General features: G+C 37.2%; 1 protein-coding gene across 3 annotated transcripts in view; it reads left to right on the forward strand.

Moving 5' to 3' along the window:
- The window catches only part of DCUN1D4 (defective in cullin neddylation 1 domain containing 4), a 66,314-nt gene that overhangs the window by 28,304 nt on the left and 17,474 nt on the right, over nucleotides 1-20,536 (forward strand). For all 3 annotated transcript variants that reach the window (XM_039845181.1, XM_039845182.1, XM_039845183.1), the window contains exons 5-8: nucleotides 2,157-2,248; nucleotides 8,426-8,496; nucleotides 11,785-11,876; nucleotides 18,244-18,352. In XM_039845181.1, coding sequence (XP_039701115.1) covers nucleotides 2,157-2,248; nucleotides 8,426-8,496; nucleotides 11,785-11,876; nucleotides 18,244-18,352 — 364 coding nt within the window. The remainder of the gene's footprint in view (nucleotides 1-2,156; nucleotides 2,249-8,425; nucleotides 8,497-11,784; nucleotides 11,877-18,243; nucleotides 18,353-20,536) is intronic.

Raw genomic sequence — 20,536 nt, forward strand, 5'->3', positions numbered from 1 at the left:
TCTGGCTCTGTAGGTCACTTTTCTAATGGGCCTCAACTTTAACATCTGTAAATCAAGATGAGATTTTTCTGTCTTTCTTTTCGTGATATTTAATATGCTACAACTCAGTTGGAGAGAAAGAGAGGTGGACTCCGAAAATGTGAAAATAATGTCACTAATCATATCCCAAAAGAGTAGAAACTGTTAACTAAAAGAAGACAGAGGTGATTTAGACCAGTGATTTTCAGCTTTATGAAGCCAGGTCACTTGTTATACTTCCTTGGTGTTGATGTGATAATGGGGGAATTGTTAAATTCTACTAATCACGTAATATTTTATGACTATATAAAGTCCTTATTATTTTTTTCACCGTAGTCCAGTATAATTTAGTATGATAAAGCCAGTTGAAAAACTGGTAACTGAGTTGCAGGAGGGTGTGAGGTACTCTTACGATAGCATTTCTGTGGTCACCCAAGGGAGAAGGAGCTATCGCATTATCTGAGTTTCATTCTTGGTCTTTTTTTTTTTAAAAAAACAACAACTTTATTTATATACTATATTGTTCATTCATTTTAAATGTATAAATTCAGTGATGTTTACTAAATTGTGCAACCATCACTACGAACCAGTTTTAGAAGATCTCCATCACCCCTGTTAGACCCCTGATGCCCATTCAGTCACTCCCTGTCCCACCCCCAGCCCCAGGCACCCACGAACCTACTTTCTGTCTCTACAGATCTGCTTTTTCTGGACATTTTATATAAATGATTTTTTGTGTCTTGCTGCTCTCACTTAGCTTACTGTTTTTGAGGTTCATTCATGTAATAGCATCTATCGATATTATTTTTCTTTTATTTGCTGAATAGTATTCCATTTTCCCTTTTTATGGAGAGTATGTTTAAGCAATTCAAACATTACAGTGTCATATATAGGTCTCCAGATTATTGACCGGTTACAGACTTTGAGCTCAGGAATGTCGAGGCCCAGGATTGGAATGTATCTCTCTGAATCCTTGGCCAGTATCCACCTCTGTTTCCAGGTAGTATAGCTACCTTTTATAGAAGAAGTATAAAACGGGTGGTTCGCAATTTCAGTATCTTCACACCCATGTTCTTTTTTTGGTATTTAAACTCAGAATCTCTAATTAGAGGTATATACCAATATTCTGGTGAATGCCTAGGTGGTGAATCAATGCACATTAAAAAGAATTTTATGTATGATTTTTTTAATGTACTATGTAAATAAAAACTATATTCATAAGTGTTTATAACTGTTTAGGCAATTTATAGATAAATAAGGGATAAGAAAAGTATATACTCATAATTTTTCTGTCCAAATCACTATTTTAAAGATTCTGCCTCCTCCTGCCTCCCCAGGAGTAAAGAATATCTCAGTCTTCAACCCCAGGTCATTATGAAGTAAGGAATTCCTGCGGATGGGCAGAGTGTTGCAGGAGGAGGTTGCTGTGCTTCTTGATTCAGTTCTCCAGTTTAGGCTGGCCATGTCCACAACATGAGGGAATTATAAGAGAATGGCAAAAGCCAGGGTTTCTCTATACTTCTCTCTCCTGAGGTTTTTAAGGTTATACTAATCAAGAAGTCACCCAAGGGACTTTTATCTCATCAACCTTACACCTGATTTTTTTTCTGGAGGCTTGGGCACAGTTTGACATTTCTTTTTATTTTCTTAATGTTCCCTTGAGGTATCTAATATTGACAGATTCTTCCTTTGACTGTGCTCTGTGCCCAGCCAGACTCATAAGACACAGAAGTCAGGAGAATTTAATGTGGAGACATGAGTGAGTTCTAGGGTCATCAATTGAAGAAAACATCGTAGACATTTCTTGCTGTAGCTCACTATTATTCTGTAGATAGTTCTGGCTAGTGAAGTAGAGGGAATCTATCAAATACCTATTCTAGTCAGTTCTTACTGATTCTTTGTTAATCAGAGAAAAACCTGTATGAAGTGCTTACCATTTAGTTCTGTATTGGGTATGACTGTTTAAAACTGTAGTTATAAAAGTTGAAGTTTCTAAAAACAGGAAGTAAAATATCTAAAATGTACTTGAAATACTGATTGAATTGATGTCTGGTTTGGATAAATGAATAGAATCTATCAGCTACTTAAAAATAACTCAGTATCTTTAAATAACTTAAAACTGCTTTCTCAATTTCTAGCATGTATAGAAAATATGATTCAACTAGAATAAAGACTGAAGAAGAAGCCTTTTCAAGTAAGAGGTGCTTAGAGTGGTTCTATGAATATGCAGGTATGTATCGTTTATATCATCTAAGACGAATCCTCATGAAAATAAGGACTACCTTAGAGAACATTAAGGAATTAACAAATTTGTACTTTTCTAATCTGGTTTGTGTGTCCCTGTTTGAGGGAGGAATACAGTTGAAACAAATCACCAAATGTCCTATTTTTAGCCAGCAGCTAAGCCAAAGAATTCAGAACACTAGAAAGGAACTGAAAAAGATGAAATGCATTTGAGAGAAGTACTTTGGATTGCTAGGAAACCTATTTAGAATGTTGGTAATGGATGATTATTTGGTTTACGCATTGAAGTTAAAATAAGCTTCGGTGCTTTGAACCTTTGATGTAGTGCAATGGAATTTCTTATATTAATTATCTCTATTTTGAAAGATCATTTGGCAGAAAATGCTCGTTTTGTCACTTAAATGTGTTAAATTCAGTCCTGTTTTTTCAACTTATAATTGGTTGCATAATTTAATACTGAAATACAGGGTTTGTTATTGTGACTGTGTATGGTGTAAAAAAAGAGAAAAAGAAAAAATTTCAGACAAGTTTGCACTGAAGGTCGCTTTACTTTTCCTGTTCCTTACCTTATTTCCTGTCAACTTGACTATGCCAGCAACCTTCAAAACAATTTTCCTGTCATTAATTCACCCCCACCCCCACTAAAAAATCTCTGCTACCTACCGGATAAAAGACCGCTAATGCCTGCCATCCTTTTGCCTGGAGTGCTTTTCTCCATTTTTTCATCAGACAAGCTCTCGTCCATCTTTAAATTCCCTTAATTAATTTACTAGCCTTCTTTGTACTTCCCTGGGACATTGTTCTTCATCAGTTCTGATACCCTTTTATTGGGTGTCATAGTGAGGATTCCTCCCATGGCCTGATCTTGCCATTTCCCTCCACCCCTTTTTCTGGTAAGAGCCTGTACCTTTGGTCACAGTGGTTGTTCCAGGGGTCTGACAGGTAACCCAGCCCAGGCCAATTAGAAAAAATCTCCTGGGATTATCAGATTGAAGCTGGGAGAAGAGCATCTTTCTCTTCCGGTGCTGGACTTGAAAGGATGTGATCCCGATTCTGGTAGTCCTTTGGATTTTTGTGAGCCACCCTAATATCTTTCTTGTGAATTCTCCTTCCTTACTTGAAGTTGTTTGAATTGGACTTTGTTTGCAGGGCGTGGACACTAGTACAGACACTTACATAGTATTAGAATTTATCTGTTTTTGCATTTATGTCATAAGAACACAAATCTCTTGAAGATGTTTTGTATCCCTAGTAAAAGTGGTCGGCACTTTTCCAAGTGTTTGGTACATGGGTGCTGAAGGAATGAAGAGTTTTTTCATATTTGTATTACTTTGACTATGAAGCTCTTTTACTTTCTTTTATTGGTCACATTTATTGGTATGAAATGTATTATAAAAAGTAAATTTTAAACAGAAAAAAAAGTACACTTAATCCCATCATTGTAGCACAGCTATTTTGATTTTTTTCGTGTTTTTTTGTCTTTCTTTACAAGCAAATAACAATTTTTCCATAGTATAAGCCACAGTTTGTTTTCTTTAAAGAGAGAGCAGGCTACAACTTTCCCTCTTGTTTTCTTTTCTCTGGCTCACAAAGATGACATTTGAGATAAAGCTTAAGCCACATTCTTTAGGTTCCTTGAGATCCTGCTGGATGGTTCCTTATAGATCATCCCTAAGAAGTTTCTGTGGATGTGGCTATCCCTATTTTTACATCCCTCCCCCTTTTTTTTCTTTTCTTATATCTTATCAGTAGGGAAAATGGTTTGAAATTGGGAATAATTAAAAGCCCTAAGTAGCACCTGCTTCACTATTAATATACCAACCACATGAATAAAAACCGTAGACCAGTATTATTCAAGGATGTGACTGATGGGTTGTGCTATAGATTGAGTCTGTGAGAGCAGGCTGAGGCCATTCCCTGCACTTTAACCCGGTGTGGAGTGGAGAGGTGACGTGCCTTGGTGGTGCAGTTGTTTCATGTGTATGGACCTTTAGTTCTTTGCAGAGTTCTCAGTTCCACTCCTCACCCTGCTGTCTGCTTTCCATGGCTCCTGCAGCCTGAGCCCGGCTCCTCCAGCTTCTGCTTGGCCAGTTAACTCAGCCTTGGTTTGCACATTTTAGGATGTAGCCTTCTCACTTTTTAAAATCCCTATCGACTCATATCTGATTCTCAGGAATTTAATAAATGAGAGCCACTCCACTGGTGTTCTTCCTCCTATTCTCTGTGGTTATAGGTTTACTGTCTTTTGTATTTTAGTACTTTAGTTCTCCGTGACCTTAGGAAGGATGGATGGGGGGGGGGGAGGTGGGGAGCTATTATTTAGAACTCTATGTGAAGCTAGAATCCCATTTCTTTTTATTAGAATGAAAATAACCAGTTTTGCATAAATAATTTATCTAATAACATATCTTCTGGGAGCATATCTAAAAATAAGGAATTAAGCCAAGTACACACGTGCTGACAGTGATTGCAGAGTTATGCTAAAGCTGACATGGGCAGGATGTGGAAGCTGCACCAGTCCTGACTAGAGGTCCTTAGTCTTTATTACGGAGTAAGTTCTATAGCAGAATTGGTTTTTGGTTCACCAAAATGAGATTAGGGACCAGGAACAGATGCTAAATGACAAAGTCAGCGAAGGAAGAGATGTTAAAAGCTACAAAAGGAGACGGGCGGCGGGGAGGTGCCCATTTGCCTCAGTGACACAGCATGGTGTAATTATGAGAACTTCATCCATTGTGAGAAAGGTTAAGTATATCTAGTAAGGAGACCCTGCTGAAAATGGCAGGGAAAGTGGGAGGACCACTTTTTTCTAGATTATTGTCAGTGTATCTGCCTTCCAAGTGTGTCTCCAGAATCTTGTCACCAGGACATTACATAGCTTATTATTTTAGATTTAATGTTTTCTTAAACTATCTTCCTCAAACCCCACTTCTAACCCAGTGGCATATTTGTTAGAATTAAGATTGTTCCGTTCTACAGGTTAATTGATAAATGAGTGTAAATACAACCATGATCCTAGTGAACAATGTGATTGCAACTAGATCTAAAGTTGTGTGTGTGGAAAGATAAGGAAACAAAAGAAAAAGTTTAAATAGCAGGATTATGAGTAGCTTTTAAATAATGTTGATTGACAAGTTACATTTTAATGTTTTTAGGATAAAATAATTACTTTTAGTAGAGTCATGCCATTGCAGATAATACTGTTAAAACTTGCTCTTTTAAAACACAGATACAAGTGTATACAATTAATACAATAATGGCATTGCATAAAATATAAAAAAAGGAAAAAGAATGGATAATTTTAACATGCCACTGCACAGTGTACATCAACAAACCTGCGAGGGCTTGCTACAGGTCAGGCTCTGGGGTGCAGTCAACAGAAGTGCTGTGCTCATTTTGTAGTGTGGCAAGTAGACAAATAAATCATGAAGCATCGTCTTTGTAATGAGTGTTGATAGAGGAGGCAAGTCACCAGGATGGAGGGTGCAAGAGTGGGAGAGCAAGCTGGGAGACACCCAGGCCTCGTGCACAGGCATGCAAAATGTAGGTGGCTAGCTAGGCTCAAGAACAGGTTACAGTGAAAGAGCTTTTTTAAATCAGGAAGAATGGGAAAAAAGGGAGTTATAAGGTAAGTTTTTGTTCAGCCCTGTGCAGCCACCTCCAGTAAGTCCTGTCAGTAGATAACCAAAAAGGTATCTTTACCTAAAACCAAAACCTCTTAGCAAAATAGGAGTAGATGGTTATTTCCTTATGAGAATAAGTATTCTTTAATCTTGTTGCCTAAATACAGTAGTGGAATGATGAACACATACACATATATTTTTACATACAACCAAGTAAAATGTGTCAGCTAACAAGAACAAAGTAGATGTATGTGTACTCTCACAGAACGATTATCAGACACATTTAGTGAAAAAAGCGAGGTGTACAATTTGTAGATATAGCATGAACCTATGTTTGTAGATAAAGAAATTTAAACTGCACTTAGTTGTGTATTTGCATATACATAAATACATAGCAGAAGGTCCGGGAGGATACACGCCTAATTGGTAAGGAAAGGGAGAAGGCATACTTGCTCTTTTTACTGTATTTTACTTGGACTTTTCTCCGTTTGAACATTTACCATGCAAATTATTAATATTTGTGTATTAATATACTTGAGTACACACATACATGGGTATATCCGTTCTCAAACCCAAAAGCCAGCAACATATCAAATGATAAAATGATAAATGTATTCCCATTTAAGTCAAGAATGAGATAAAGATGGCTACTCTCACTATTCTTATTTGTGATTGTTTTGGAAATTAGTTTAGAGGGAGACCAAGATTTAAAGCAGAGAAGTGACAAGACTTTCCAATAAGTGCTCCAGGTGATTTTAATATTCATCCTCTGTTGAGGACAACAACTATATATATTTATTGTGGTTTATTTTTCCTAGCATTGCATGGGGTCACAGAGGACTGCCCGACCCAGCCTCTGCTGGTGGGGGTGGGGAGATTGGGAAGGCTACCTGTCTGATTTTGTCTTTAGTGATTGAAGGAGTTACCCAGGTAAGATGGAGAAAGAGGAAGATAAGCCGAAGCCACAAAAAGTAGTATGGTGTTGGATGTGTGTCAGGAAGTATGTGTAGAACAAAGCTGTGTAAATGTTTCTGGATCTTAATTTTTATTCATTGAGAAATTTATTGATTCATTTATTTCTAAGATGCTTAATGGAAAGATAGGATGCTGAAGAGGTAGAGAGGCACTAGATCATAGGGTAGTTTATTTGCTATGCAAAGACTTTGGACTTTAGGTAGTGGGGAGCCATCGAAGGAGCATATGCTAGGGTGACTATGTATGTGCAGGATGGGTCAGAGGGGCCAAGGCTCTGGAATTAAGGAGATCCTGAGACTGCAGCAGTAATCGAAGTGAGCGAATAAAGCTTGAATAGGTCAGCGCAGGATAGGTGCGATTATGAAATATTTGGAAGGAAAAATTGGCGGCACTCTTGATAACTGATTAGATGTAAGGAATGTAGGAGAAGGGAGAAATCCAGGTTGACTTCCAGGTTTCTATTTCTGGTGGTGTCACCAATTGAGAGAATACAGGTAAAAGGTGAAATGCAGGAGGAGTAGCTTTGGGGCAGAAGATGAGTTTAATTGTGGCAGTTAAAGAGGAGGTAGGGTAGCCAGACGGTGATGTGGTAGGCAGTTCAAAAGTAAGGGGGAAAGTTTGGGCTAGAAGAATATCTGGGTAGTACGTGAAACCTCAAATTTGGTTGAAATTTCCTAGGGAGAGTGTATAGAAAGGCCCGGAAGAGGGTTAAGGATGGAACTCCGTATATTAAAATGAACAAGTTGGGAGAAGCAAAGGAACCCGTAAAGAAGGTAGAAGAAGAGAAGTCAGGGAAAACCAGATGAGACAGGGCACTTCCTGAAGCCATGGAGTAGACAAGTTTTGGCAAGAAAGAACTGCTTCAGATTTTCAGATATCACAGAGATGTCAAATAAAATAAAGATAGACTGTGTCCATTAGATTTGGTAATTAGGGTTATTAACCTTGACAAGAAGAGTTTCAGTGGAGAGACAAACAGAAACCAAATTGCAGTGGTTGAAGAATGAATGAAGAATGTAGTAGAGATAGAACATGTGGACAGTTCTTTCAGGAAGAAACGGAGCTGAAGAAAGAGCTTCATTGCCTTATCAAGAACAAAAGGACTACTTGATTGTTTTTCTGTGTAAAAACAATTATGTTATTTGCTCAATTAATTTTATAAAGAATATGTGATTCTTTGCTATGTTTCCAAAAATTATTGTATGTATTGAAATTATTAACAAAATAAGAATAGAGCTGTAAGCTTCTTTAATAAAGAGCAGGAATTGAACTCAGGTAGCCTTATTTTTAGACATAAATTAATATATATGTATACACATACACATACACACATAGAGATAAGTTGAGTTAAATGCTTGTGCAGAGCAGAATCCTTTAAAGATGTAACTGAAATTCCAGAATATTTGTAAATTTATGCTTGGTGATTTTCTTCAGAAAGGAGTTATGGCCCTTAAGTGTTACTTAATTTTAGTTTACTGTAATAATAGATACTTTGACAATGCTACTACAGTAGTAATATTGTATGTGGTTAGATTTAATATATGTAAGATTGCATTTCATTGCAGGTGCTGATGATGTTGTAGGTCCTGAAGGAATGGAGAAATTTTGTGAAGACATTGGTGTTGAACCAGAAAATGTAAGTCTGACTTACGAGTTGGGTGAAATCGGTTGATTATTTTTTTTTGTCCCTTGACAAATAAAGCAACAATAAAGAAGTAATGGTGTGTTAGTTCTTATGAGGCAATCTAAGAAATAAGTTCTAATTCTAATTTGATTTGCAAGCAAAACAATTTTTTTGTAATTGGTATGACATAACGTCATTTTTTTTCTTTAATTTCTTGTATCTAAAAGATACAATAATAATGTAATTAAGCTAGATTTTTTTAAAATATGAGGTAGGCATGTATATCTGCAATGATAGATCAACTGGAGTACAGCATTGTGTCCCTTTGTCTCACTCCGTAGTTGTTCTAGCCTAATGTAGAATTTATTCCAGACCTTAAATAATAATTCATAAGGGTTTTGATAGGTCATAATTATCAAGAATTTTTCACAGTTCTTTCACTTCCATTTGAATTTAGCTCAAAAAGTGATTGCTTTTTAGTGTAAAGGCCCTAAGTACTTACCTTAAAACATTTAATTAGAAGTTATTTTATATGGTTAATTATTTTTGCCTAATTCTTATCACCATGTTATTGCTGAATATTTTTTCCTGTTTTCACATCTTCTCTTTTACACTAAAATGAAAAATTATGCTCATACAAATACCTTGGATCATTAACTGTGTAGTTTAATATTACATTAGCCTCCAATTTAACAAATATGTCTTGGATCCTAATGGATTTATGATCTAGAAGAGATCTCAAGAGATCATTGCCTTTATTCAGAATGTTTGCAACGTATCTAGTGTTCATGAACTTATGTCATGCTCTTAAGGAAAACTAGGAATTGAGACTTCACACTTTTTTATTAAAACTTTTTTTCTGCTTACCATTTCTATGCCTCTGTCTCCTGCCACTTCCCCTTAGTAACACTTTAAATTTTCTAAAGAGCCTTTGAAATGTCTTTTGACTTATTTCATGGATTTTTGTCCTGTATTTTTACTTTTAATGTGCTTTAGTTCAGGTATCTTGATAAATTATTCAACTTGGTATAAAGGTCTGGGGACAACTGGATCAGCAGTATTTTGCCTGTTCTGGTCCACAGCCTAGTCGTAGACATAGAAAACATTTTGCTGACTTTAAGAAGGAGGTGTTCCCATGGGAGCCGGTGTTTTCTGAACAGTATAAGTGAACTGGGCCCAAGAGGGGATCCAGAGATTTCACCCGGAGAACAGTAATCCACAGACGATCCCAGGGGTGGGCAGTAGGGCCAAAAGCAGTGCCAAAGGTGAGCAGGAGATGGAGAAGCCAGGGTCAGGCATGAGGAGGATTCGTTGAGCATTTACTTTCAGAGGTGAAAAGGCCTGTTAGGGTGGGAGGGAGTACTGATGTTGATTCTACCAAAAAAAAGGAGGGGGTCAGCTCTTCAGAGTTCCTCATCCCCAAACACCAGTACTTAATAGGAGAGAGCTGCTACTATTAAGCCTTTTGGGGCAGTTATGAGTCCTTTAGCTCTCCATTTTTGTAGAAATAGAAGTAGTCTTGAAAGGTTGAATCACGCAGTTTAAAGACTAAATATTTAGAATATTATTTTAAAGTATTTATCACTATACTTCAATTCTAAGATGCCACTAATGGAAGTTGTAGTATTTTGTGTCATCACCAAGGAAAAATAGGTTGTAAATAAAATCTAATATGCCATTAATTGTGGATACATCCCAATTTCAGAAATGTTAACATTTGAAAAACAAGTGGCAAAATAGTTTCTAAAAGCCTGTCTTCATTGATAAGTAAGACCTTTAAAGTATTTAAAACTCTTACCTTGCCTGATATTTATAGCTTATGAAATTTAAGCAGGCTTGTAAAATTCAAGCCTACTTTCATTTACTGAGGTAGTGGCAAAATCCTTTTAAGTAATTAGCTTCCTTATTAGCTATCATAAAAAAGGTCTGTTTTGTGTAAAGAAATACCCATTGTGAATATCTGCTTTGGCAGTATAGACATTGTTCATATATAGTTGTGTCTGTGTTCCTATGCCTTTACCATTTTTTTAGCTTAACAAGTATTTGTGGAATTTTAAATTTTTCTAATAGAGGATTGAGTATAGACATTGTTTGAGAACATACCAAGTTTGAATTACAAAATGCGAGTTAGTTCTTCTAGATAAATGAATATACAGGAGTCAGAATTCCAAGAAAAGCTGAGAGAAGAGGAGAAAATCCAGTAATGTGTGACTATTTTGAAGAACATTTAACCTCTTTTTGGGAAATTCTTCTGAGTAGCCCACTGGTCTCTTAAGTCACCATTTTTAACCTAGTTCACAGTCATATTTTATGATGATGTATATATGTAGAAACATTGGTTTAATATAGTCCTTGTAATCTACCTAGTAATCTAGGTTTTTAAAATCTAATACACCTGGTGACTTTAAAAATTGATATGTACCGATTTAATTGATACTTGGTGAAAGGAAATTTTAAATAGAGAAGAAGTTCACATAATCCTTCTATCATAGAACAGCCATTTTGATTTTTTTGTTTGGCGCCCAGTGGGGAGCGATGGGGCCACTCCTCCTGTGCTCATTCCAGGCACAACACTAAAGTGAGGTGTCGGGCTACTTTAGAGTAAAATTCCCCCCGTGTGTATAGTTGAATTTATAAACATTAATGCAATAATGATAAAGCGCCACTATCTATGACCCACAACACTCACCTTTTTATTTTTTAACACTTCGTTCTGCACCTTGCTCTTTTCCTTGAGGAGCTGTTGGAGAATGTTTCCTATTTGTACCAATAGCTCTACTTTATTTGTCTTAATAGTGGCATAGTATTCCTCTGTATGCACTCTATTTAGCAAAGAAGTATTTAACTAGTCCCTTACTAATAGACATGCGTTTGCTTTCAGTCTTTTGCTACTAATAGCACTGAAGTAAATGTTGAATATACATCTTTGCGTACATGTGCAGGTATATCTATAAGATATAGATATAATTTTCCATAGGTTGTATTGCCACATCAAGAACTGGTTTTAATTTTGATAGATACTGCAAAATTACCCTCTGGAGAGGTTAATATACTTGATATGCTTTATAGTTCCACCATCTTGCATCGTGAGAGTTCATGTTTCTCCAAGCTGTTGTCAGCAGACTGAATTATCAAACTTCTAAATGTTCACCAAACTAGGATTCATTTTTGAAGTTATCTTGTTCATATTTCAGTGACTAAACTACCATGAACAGAAGTATTTGGCAAGATGTTAATGTACTTAATTGCTGAGATTTGTCCTTGTGATTTGATCAGACTTTCTTTTTTTTTTTCAAACAGGTAGTTATGCTTGTCCTAGCTTGGAAATTGGATGCACAAAATATGGGTTATTTTACTCTGCAGGAATGGTTAAAAGGAATGACTTCTCTACAGTAAGTCCAGAGGCTGCTCTGGTGGGGTCCCTCTCCCGAGCTGGCTGCCTTCTCCCTGAGATCTCAGTGAGACTGGATTGGGTAACTGGAGGAAGGCCAGGGATCTGGGCAGACTTCGCCTGTGGCCGTGGGTGTAAAGACCAAGGCCCGTTTTTATATGATGAGGAGGGTAGGACTATTATGGTTGAATTTTAGCAATTAAAATTTTTATATAATATTTTAATATTCTTCTCGAGCAGCTCTGCCCAATAGAAATAGACCAGCCTTTTCTCATATGTGAGCTACATAAGTAATTTAAAATTTTCTAGTAGCCACATTAAAAAAAGTAAAAAAGAAGCAGGTAAAATTAATTTTAATATATTTTATTTAACTCAAAATACTATTATTCCAGCATATAATCAATAGTTAATAAAATCAGTGAACTATTTTACACTCCTTTTTCATATTAAGTCCTCAAAATCTGATGCATATTTTACATTTACGGTACATATCAATTTGTATTAGCTGCATTTCAACTACTCAGTAGCCACCTGTGTCTAGTATCCTAGGGTAGTATCCTCCTGGGCTTAGAGCTCAAAAAGCAAAGGCTTATAAGTATCTGGTTTACAATTAGTGGGAAAAAATTGAGTAAAGTATAACTTATAAGTGCAAATGATGATATCTTCTATTTTATATATTATTTTAGTTTGAGGCAAAATCGGAACTTTATTACTCTAGTGATTAAAAGATAGTAATAATAAAGATTCTGTTGGTGTTACCTGGCACAGAATAAGAAAAAAAAACAGTGGTTTTATGTGTTTACTTTGTGCTTGTGTGTATGTGTGTTTGCTAAGAGTTTCATTCAAGAAAACAAATTGTTATTCTACATTGTATGTTGAAGGATATGGTTGAGATAGATGACTAAACATTTCAGATAGTACTAGAACATGTGCTAATTCTCAACATAGTAACTTTGATCTATAGTACTTGGAATGACTTCTCCTTTTCTTTTCACTTTTACTAGGAATAATAGACTTCGATTTTTATTAGTTTAAAATCAGAGTTGAAATGGTTTTATGGTTTTATTTTAATAATTTTGGAATTTATCAACTTTAAGTATCATTGTCCATTTGTTATTGATGATAATGCTCTATTTGCTTCGGGCCTTAGTAGTTTATGAAGCCTTCTTAGTATTTTCCCGTTTGAGCCTCATGGCTATCTAGACAGATCGGGCTTGATCCTTGTGTATTTTACAAATGAGGGAACTGAGGCTCAGAGAGGATACATGATTTGTGAAAGTAAGTGAAAGAGATGAGAAGAAAACCCAAGACTTCTGATTCTTCCTGTACAACTATTGTCTGATGGCAAATGAGTTTTAGGTAAAAGCCAAATCACCCTTTTACAAAATAAACTTTTCCGTTAGTATGCTTTGGAATTTAGGGTTAAGTCTCTGAAATCTCTTTAAATTGTGTTGTGTTGGTAAACATCGCATGACTTTAAGCCATTTAACTCTTTCATTTTTTCCTCACTGCCTTTATTCTGAATAGAGTACACGGTAGCTACTCTTTTTTTTAAGTGTCCTTGTAATGATGACTGCATGGCCCTATCAAGATTTTATTCAAGGCCTCAGAGGAGGCACCATCAACATTTTTTCAGGCATATTTTCAATTGCCTTAAGATAGTATAATATTCATTTTTGTATAGTTCTAGATTGTTTTTTTACATTTGTCGTTACGAAAGAATGTTACACGATGCCAGGCCTTGCCTGCGTGATTTGAGGGCCTCGCCACCTGGGAAGCGAAATAAGCAGTTTCCTAGATGAAATCTGCATGTATGTTTGGATTTGGGGTGTGGGGGACACACCGCAGGCTCATCGTTGGGAACTCTGCTTGCCAGTTTATGTGACACAGGTGGCAGGTAGTTTCCTATAGAATGCTGGCACTTGGTCCTTGCAATTTAGGGTGCAATAACAAGCCTGATCTACTGTAAAGTCATTGAGGAATCTTCTTTCTTTTGAGAATCTCTGAGACTGGTTTTGTCATCAGTGAGGTAGAGATAATTACTCAGAATATCTGTAAGGTTCTTTGTAATTCAAAAATCGACCAATTTCATGGTTTAAGCACCTCCACCCCCCTCCCCCGCCCCCAGTCCCCCTAGATTTGTCATTTGTTTAGCAAATATTTGAATGGCAGTGATGTGCCAAGCACGGTGTTCTAGGTCCTGGGGAAACAAAACCCATGAATGAGACAAAGTCCATTCAGGGCCAGGGCTTGGAAGCAATGCAGGCAAAAGATCCGGAAATAATAGGATCACTTCTCTTTATGCTACTTGTATTAACTAAGTAAGTACTGTTATTGGTAACGTATGTGCACCCAGTAAATAAGAAAACTCAGGCCCATCATTTATATGCTAAAGATAGAAAGTAGTCCCTTTTTGAATGATCTGTTTTGTCTTCTATTTTGGATTCTTTTTATTTTTTGCTCCTTTTTGGTTTCATTAAACCTGTCTACTGAACTGTTTTGGACTCAAACTGGATTTAAAGTGTATATAACAAAACCCGTATTTATATATACTAGTAGATTGGGTTAAAATGCTAGGTTTTTTAAAATTGTTACTATAGAGTGAGAGTGTGCTAGAAATAGGAAGCCCACTGGTTTTGAAACCAGAGTTTTGAATCAGTTTGACCACTTCCTGAGTGTCTGTGGTAGCATTTCTAAAACCAGGAAGGCGAAGTGATAAAATGTGGTGTACATTTGGGCACTCAGAAATCAGTCTTACCCTGTCTAGAGGAGTTGCAGGCGTGGTCTCTCCAGAGCCCAGTTTTGTGAGAACGTCTGAAGAACTGACAGTAGCTGGTAGGTAATGGCTGTCCCCAAGCTCTCTAGGTCATTCTCAGTCAGAGAAGGCACAGCTCTTGTTTTATTTATTGCCTGTTTCAACATGTGGTTTTAAGGTTACTTCTGATGAATTAAGCTTTATAGGGATGTTTAAGTTAAATAAAATAGTAAAATATGTTAGAGTTGTAGCTAATTTTGCATAGAACTGACGATGGGCTGGGAAAATACCTTTAGTCTGCCTAAGGTGAAGGGGCGAAAGCCTTTTCTGGGTAAGGGGGAAGAACTACCTTTGATTTTATAACCTTTGAGGATTATTGTCTTGATTTCTGTTGCTTCCGAATGGGTTTCGTGACAGCAAAACGCAAATAAGAACTGATTCCATGATATGTGTCCATTTTTGTTTAGGCAGATGATGCTCCATAGCAGTGTGGCACTGTTAACACTACAATTTCAGTGAGTTTTCTTATACATGGTACAAAGAAAAGCAGGGCAAAACGGATTGAAAATATGGCTTCTTTCTGAAAAATCTCAGGCTGGTTGCTTAAACTTCCTAAGCCTGTTTCTAGGCCCTTTGTAGAACTGAGTCACCTCTGCAGATGATCTTACTGAGTGGCCACTAGATGGCAACCTGTGGTCCACACAGCATGGCTCAATGGCTTCTCCCTAGTGGGGGTTAGTTTGGAGGCTCTGCGGGACAAAGCCTCTTTTAGAGCAGATTGAATTCTTTATTGACAGTATCATCTCTAACCCATGCAACTATACTTAATAGATACATGAAGTGAAAATTTTACTTTGGGCATTTCGTGCTTTATACTCCACATGAGATCTCTGAGCGTCTTTCAAACGCCCTTTGCCAAGGTGGCTGGACTCGCTCCCAGACATGCTGCAGAACTCGACATTTTGCCTTGCAGCTCGAAAAGACTTCCAGCTATGTTATTTCCTTTTAGCATGTAGCAGTTACCTAAATGAGTGGTTCGTGCCCTTGAATCCATTGAAACAAACAGCTGCTCTGCTTCTCTCATTGGGCAGGGCTAAACTAAACTAGCCAAAATTTGGCCAGTATCCTGTGTTTTTGGGCCTTAGCCTTCCTTTTCAGTGAAGAACAGGGACCTCTACCTTATGTTTTGATGTTAGCATTCTCTCCTCTTTGACCCTCCCCCATATTATTATTCATAAAATATTATTGTTTATATACATAGTAATAAGTCAAATGATACAGAAGAGTGCTGAATGCAAAGTAAACCATGCTCCCTCTCCTGCCTCCTAGCGTGCCGCTTACTGCTTCTTGTGTACCCTTTTATACTCTGCATTGCCCCTCAGTCGGGTTCTGGCACTAGATCTCTAACGAGGCTATCAGTGTCTCTTTTTTCCCTTCCTAAATCCTTTTCCACAGAGATTCAAAATGAGCTTTTTAAGGTGCTAGCCTGATCGCGGTCTCTCCCGTAGTAGGAAGTGGCTTCTATTGGTTCTAGGATTCAGTAAAAAAAAAAAAATAAGACACTGTGGACCACAGAAACTCTCTATGGTCTGATCCCACCTCCCTTTCAACTTTAGTTTTTACCACTTACCCTCCTCCTCTAGGCAGTCTAGTCAGTGTTTTTCTTTTAGTCTTCGGACTTGCCCTGCTCTCTTCCACCAGGAAGCCTTTGCTGTTCCTTTTGTTTGGAAAGCCTCCCCTCCAAAAACATCTAGTTTCTGCTTTGCTTTCAGCTCTCAGTTTACATGTTAGTCCCTCAAAGAAGCCTTCTTTAATAGTCTAATGAGACTTGTAAAATAGTCTGATTTTAATCTTTTAGTTTTCAAAGATCAAGAAGAAATAAAGGGCATTCTAAATTGTAGATTCACAGAAATGAAACATTTACTCTAAATTTTGGCTGTTAGGTATTTTATCTCAGTGGATTGGGGACTTTTTTGTAGTTAGCTTTCACAGATTTATTGTTAAAAATAGATCAATGCTCTCTACTATGAACCATATTTTAGTTTATAAAGTATTTACAATATTTACACTGATAATACTTATAATGTGTATTATCTATACTCGGTAGTAGGTAAAAACTCTACAGAGAAACACAAGGAAATATATCCAACACTGAAAAGCTTTAACATTGCTGGTGAAAATGGTGACTCTTGGTTCTCATTTTTAAGGGCTAGATTCTACAAAAAAAATTAGTTTGTAAAAATAACCAATTAGTCTGCTTCCTTAGGAAAAAAAAAAACCCACAATGTGTCGCTTATTTGTAAAAATAGGTCGTTATCACCAGGGCTCCCTAGAAGAATAGCTGATTTCAAGTCTAGAGTAGGGAAAGTACAAGGTGAGCTGGAATGCCTTGTGCCAGAAAGTGAGGACGTCCTAAAAGACTGATGGGGATGTGTCAGAAGGACACTAGAGCCAGCTCGAAGGGGTGGCTGATATACAAACTACCCAAATGAGGACAGTTTGTATATCAGAAAGAATAACGACAGCAACAGATTATAACAATAAAAAACAAAAATCCTTACATCCAGAAAATAAGAAGTAAAGTGGTGAATAGAATGCTTCTTTATAGAAGATTTTCAGCCAGTAAGTGTAAAAGCGTGATGGAGTTAGAAAAGTCACCATTTTGCATCTTCAAATATAAAATCAATTCAGGCAGCTATCACAAATGGATGCTAAAACCACTGGTGAAAGGTCGAGGAACAGGATTTAGAGTCTCAAGATATCATCTCACAACTCTAACCTGAACCTGAACCCTTACCCTAATCCTAAACCTAACCCTAACCCTTAAAAAAAAAAAAAAAAGATATCATCTCACAGGTTATATGCTATTTCAGAGGAGGAAAAACACCTTTAAATGGGGAATCTGGTGGGACAGTACCTTAACCAAAGGAACCAATTCAGTATCACCAGTTAGGGGCATACTGATGCTATGAGCCTCCTCACGGGGTGCACCGAGGAAATCATGTGTAGTGTTCTTATCATAAGTGTTGAGGTTCTACAAAACAACTAGCCTGGCCTCTTCTAAAATGACATTGTCAAGAAAGACAAAAAAGGTGGGACACCCTTCCAGAGACTAAGGAGATAATGACAACTAAAAGTAATGTATGAGCCTTGATTGAATCCTGGATTGGAAAGAAAAAAAGGAACAGCTATGAAGAAAATTGGAGAAACAATTGGGAAATTGGTAATGTAGGTTGTATATTAGTTAAGAAAGTTGACACTGATAGAATATTGAGTGATGATGGTATCAGGTGTTTAGGAGCGAAGTGTCATTACACTGGCAGCTTTCAAATGGTACAGAAAAGAGTGCGTGTGTGAGAGGAGAGAGCACAAGTGTGGCAACATTCATTGTGAACCGACGGGATGGGTATATGGGTGCTTATTTATTATTCTTTGGACTTTTCTGTACATTTGAAATTTTTAAAAGTAAAAAGTATAGGAAAAATTAGGTAGGTCATTATGGACGTGCTCCAACACCATGGTTTTTATTTTGTCTTTTGATATTGTGTTTTATATTACTGCCCCAATTAAGAAAAAAGATCAGGTTATAATTTGCCTTTATTCTGTTTTCTAGATGTGATACAACAGAAAAACTCAGAAATACTTTGGATTACTTAAGATCATTATTAAATGATTCTACAAACTTTAAACTTATTTACAGATATGCATTTGACTTTGCACGGGTGAGTTCTCTGGAGCCTATCCAGATGTTTCCCTCCCCACCCTCCCACCCCCTGCCTTTTTTTTTTTCTTTTTTCTTTTTTTGCCTTTCGAGGTTTGTTTTTACCTACTACAGCAAAGAAGTTGAATAAGTTACTCCCAGGATGGTAGTTAGAATTCGTTTCTACATATACACTTTCTAAACTAACTCTGATTGTAGAAATGTAGAATTCATTTCTACATATACACTTTCTAAACTAACTCTGGTTCTAGAAATGTAGTATGTTAAGCAAAAAGCTGAAGTGGTACACCTTTAGTAGCTCTTATTTGGAAGTAATTAATAAATGGGCATATAATAGACACTTCTAAATATCACTTGGATAATTTTGGAAAAACTTCTTCTCATGGAACAACAAACCCTCATCCATTGGGTTTACTAGAATAACCTGATCAGATCTCATCTGTTTTCAATTTGGGTGCTATATTATATGTGGAAATCATTTGAATTTCAAACCTACCCTAATTTCAATGAACATTATTCTAATGTAATTTCTAATCATTTGGAAAGGGGATCATCTTTGTTACATAGTGAGCCAGGTCCAAGTTATGTGACAGTAGTTCTAGTGGAGTGAAATAGTTTTATTTTTCATCCCAGTCACCACAGGTGGTGAATTCGGAGTCACCGGCTGGCATCGTATTCATTCACACACAACCCACAGACAATTATCCTTTCTTCGAAAATGGTGTTTTCTGTTACGTTTGTATGTTCGCTGGGTTCAGGTGACTAGGCTTTCTTGACCAATTGCATTTTTTAAATAAATTCTTTATTAAAGCGGAGAACTCGGTGATGAAAAGCTTGATTTTCCTACCACCATACTGAGTTTTTTCATATTTTACCTGCTTTGGCTCTTGTAGTTCAGCACCAAAGGTTTATTTAGTAGTGAATTCTGTAATAATACATTAGTGGTTTTCTGTGGTGTCCTCTATAATAACACATTAGTAGTTTTCTGTGGTGTCCTTATTTGTGAATTTTTGCACTATTGCAACCTTCAAATAAAATGACAACATGCATGAAAATTTATAGATGTTAGAAATTGTATGGTAAAATTCAGATATAGCATTTTACTAAATGGCATTTGTGTAATTATATATAGAAGCGATTTGCCAGATGATTTTAGAATAGATGCATATTTTCTAGGATTAAATATTTTATTACATGAGGATTTTTTTCCTCTCAAAGTCAGCTGTTTCTTATTGTATGAGTCAAAGTTTGTTTAGAAGCATTATACCTAGAAACGTAGGACTTATTTTCTAACTTCCCTGTTTGGGGTCACATTTTCCCGCGTGCGGGCACCTTAGACTCAGGTTCCGTTTTACTCCTCCCGGCTTTGCATCCCACCCTTGGTCAGGCTCCTTTGGTTGCCTCTCTCGGTGCTTCTTGCTGGTTAAGGCCCTGTTACTCCTGGCCTGTGCTGCTGCAGTCGCCTTATTTCCACATTTGTTCACTTCTCGTCCAGCATTCACATCAGTAGGTTGTCATTCATCTTTTTCCAGTCTCAGGGTCACCAGCTCACCGAAGCCTTCAGCAACTTCCCTCTGCCTTATGCTAACATAGTGTTTCACCGAATGTATGGTGCAGCTGCTCCCACAGCAACTCTGACGGGTGCTCTTAGCACACTTCACAGAGGAAGAAAGTGGGTCTCAGAGAAGTGGAGAAATTGGACCATGGTCACATTGTTTATCAGTAGTAGACCCAGGACCCGGGTTCTGGCTCCAGGTCTAGTCTGCGGGTCAATCCAGGCTCTCACAGTCAAGTCCCAGGCTCCCTTTCTCACGTGATGTCTGCAACACCTGTGTTGCGGTGAAGTTGAGTTACCTGTTCACTGAGCCTGCCGCCTGCCTTTTTGGTAGTTTCTACTTTGTCTTTTGTCACGCTGGACCTCCACCTAGAGCCCTATATCATGTTTCTGGGCCCAAGACACACGCTTCAACTTTCACACAGCCTCGCCGGCTCCTGTCCTGGAGGGATCACGTGCCTTTTCTTATGTGGCACTCCTGTCTCCTCTAGCCTGGCTGGGGAGTTCAGGTAAAGGCCTTAATTTTATCTGCCAGGTTAAGGGATGATGTGTTTTCTTTCTAGATATCCCCAATAGCAGCCAGCAGAGTTCTTTGCTTTTAAGGAGAGTATCAATAAATATCAGTGAATT

Source organism: Pteropus medius, unplaced genomic scaffold (assembly GCF_902729225.1).
Source record: "Pteropus medius unplaced genomic scaffold, Ma_sr-lr_union100, whole genome shotgun sequence".
Taxonomy (NCBI): Eukaryota; Metazoa; Chordata; class Mammalia; order Chiroptera; family Pteropodidae; genus Pteropus; species Pteropus medius.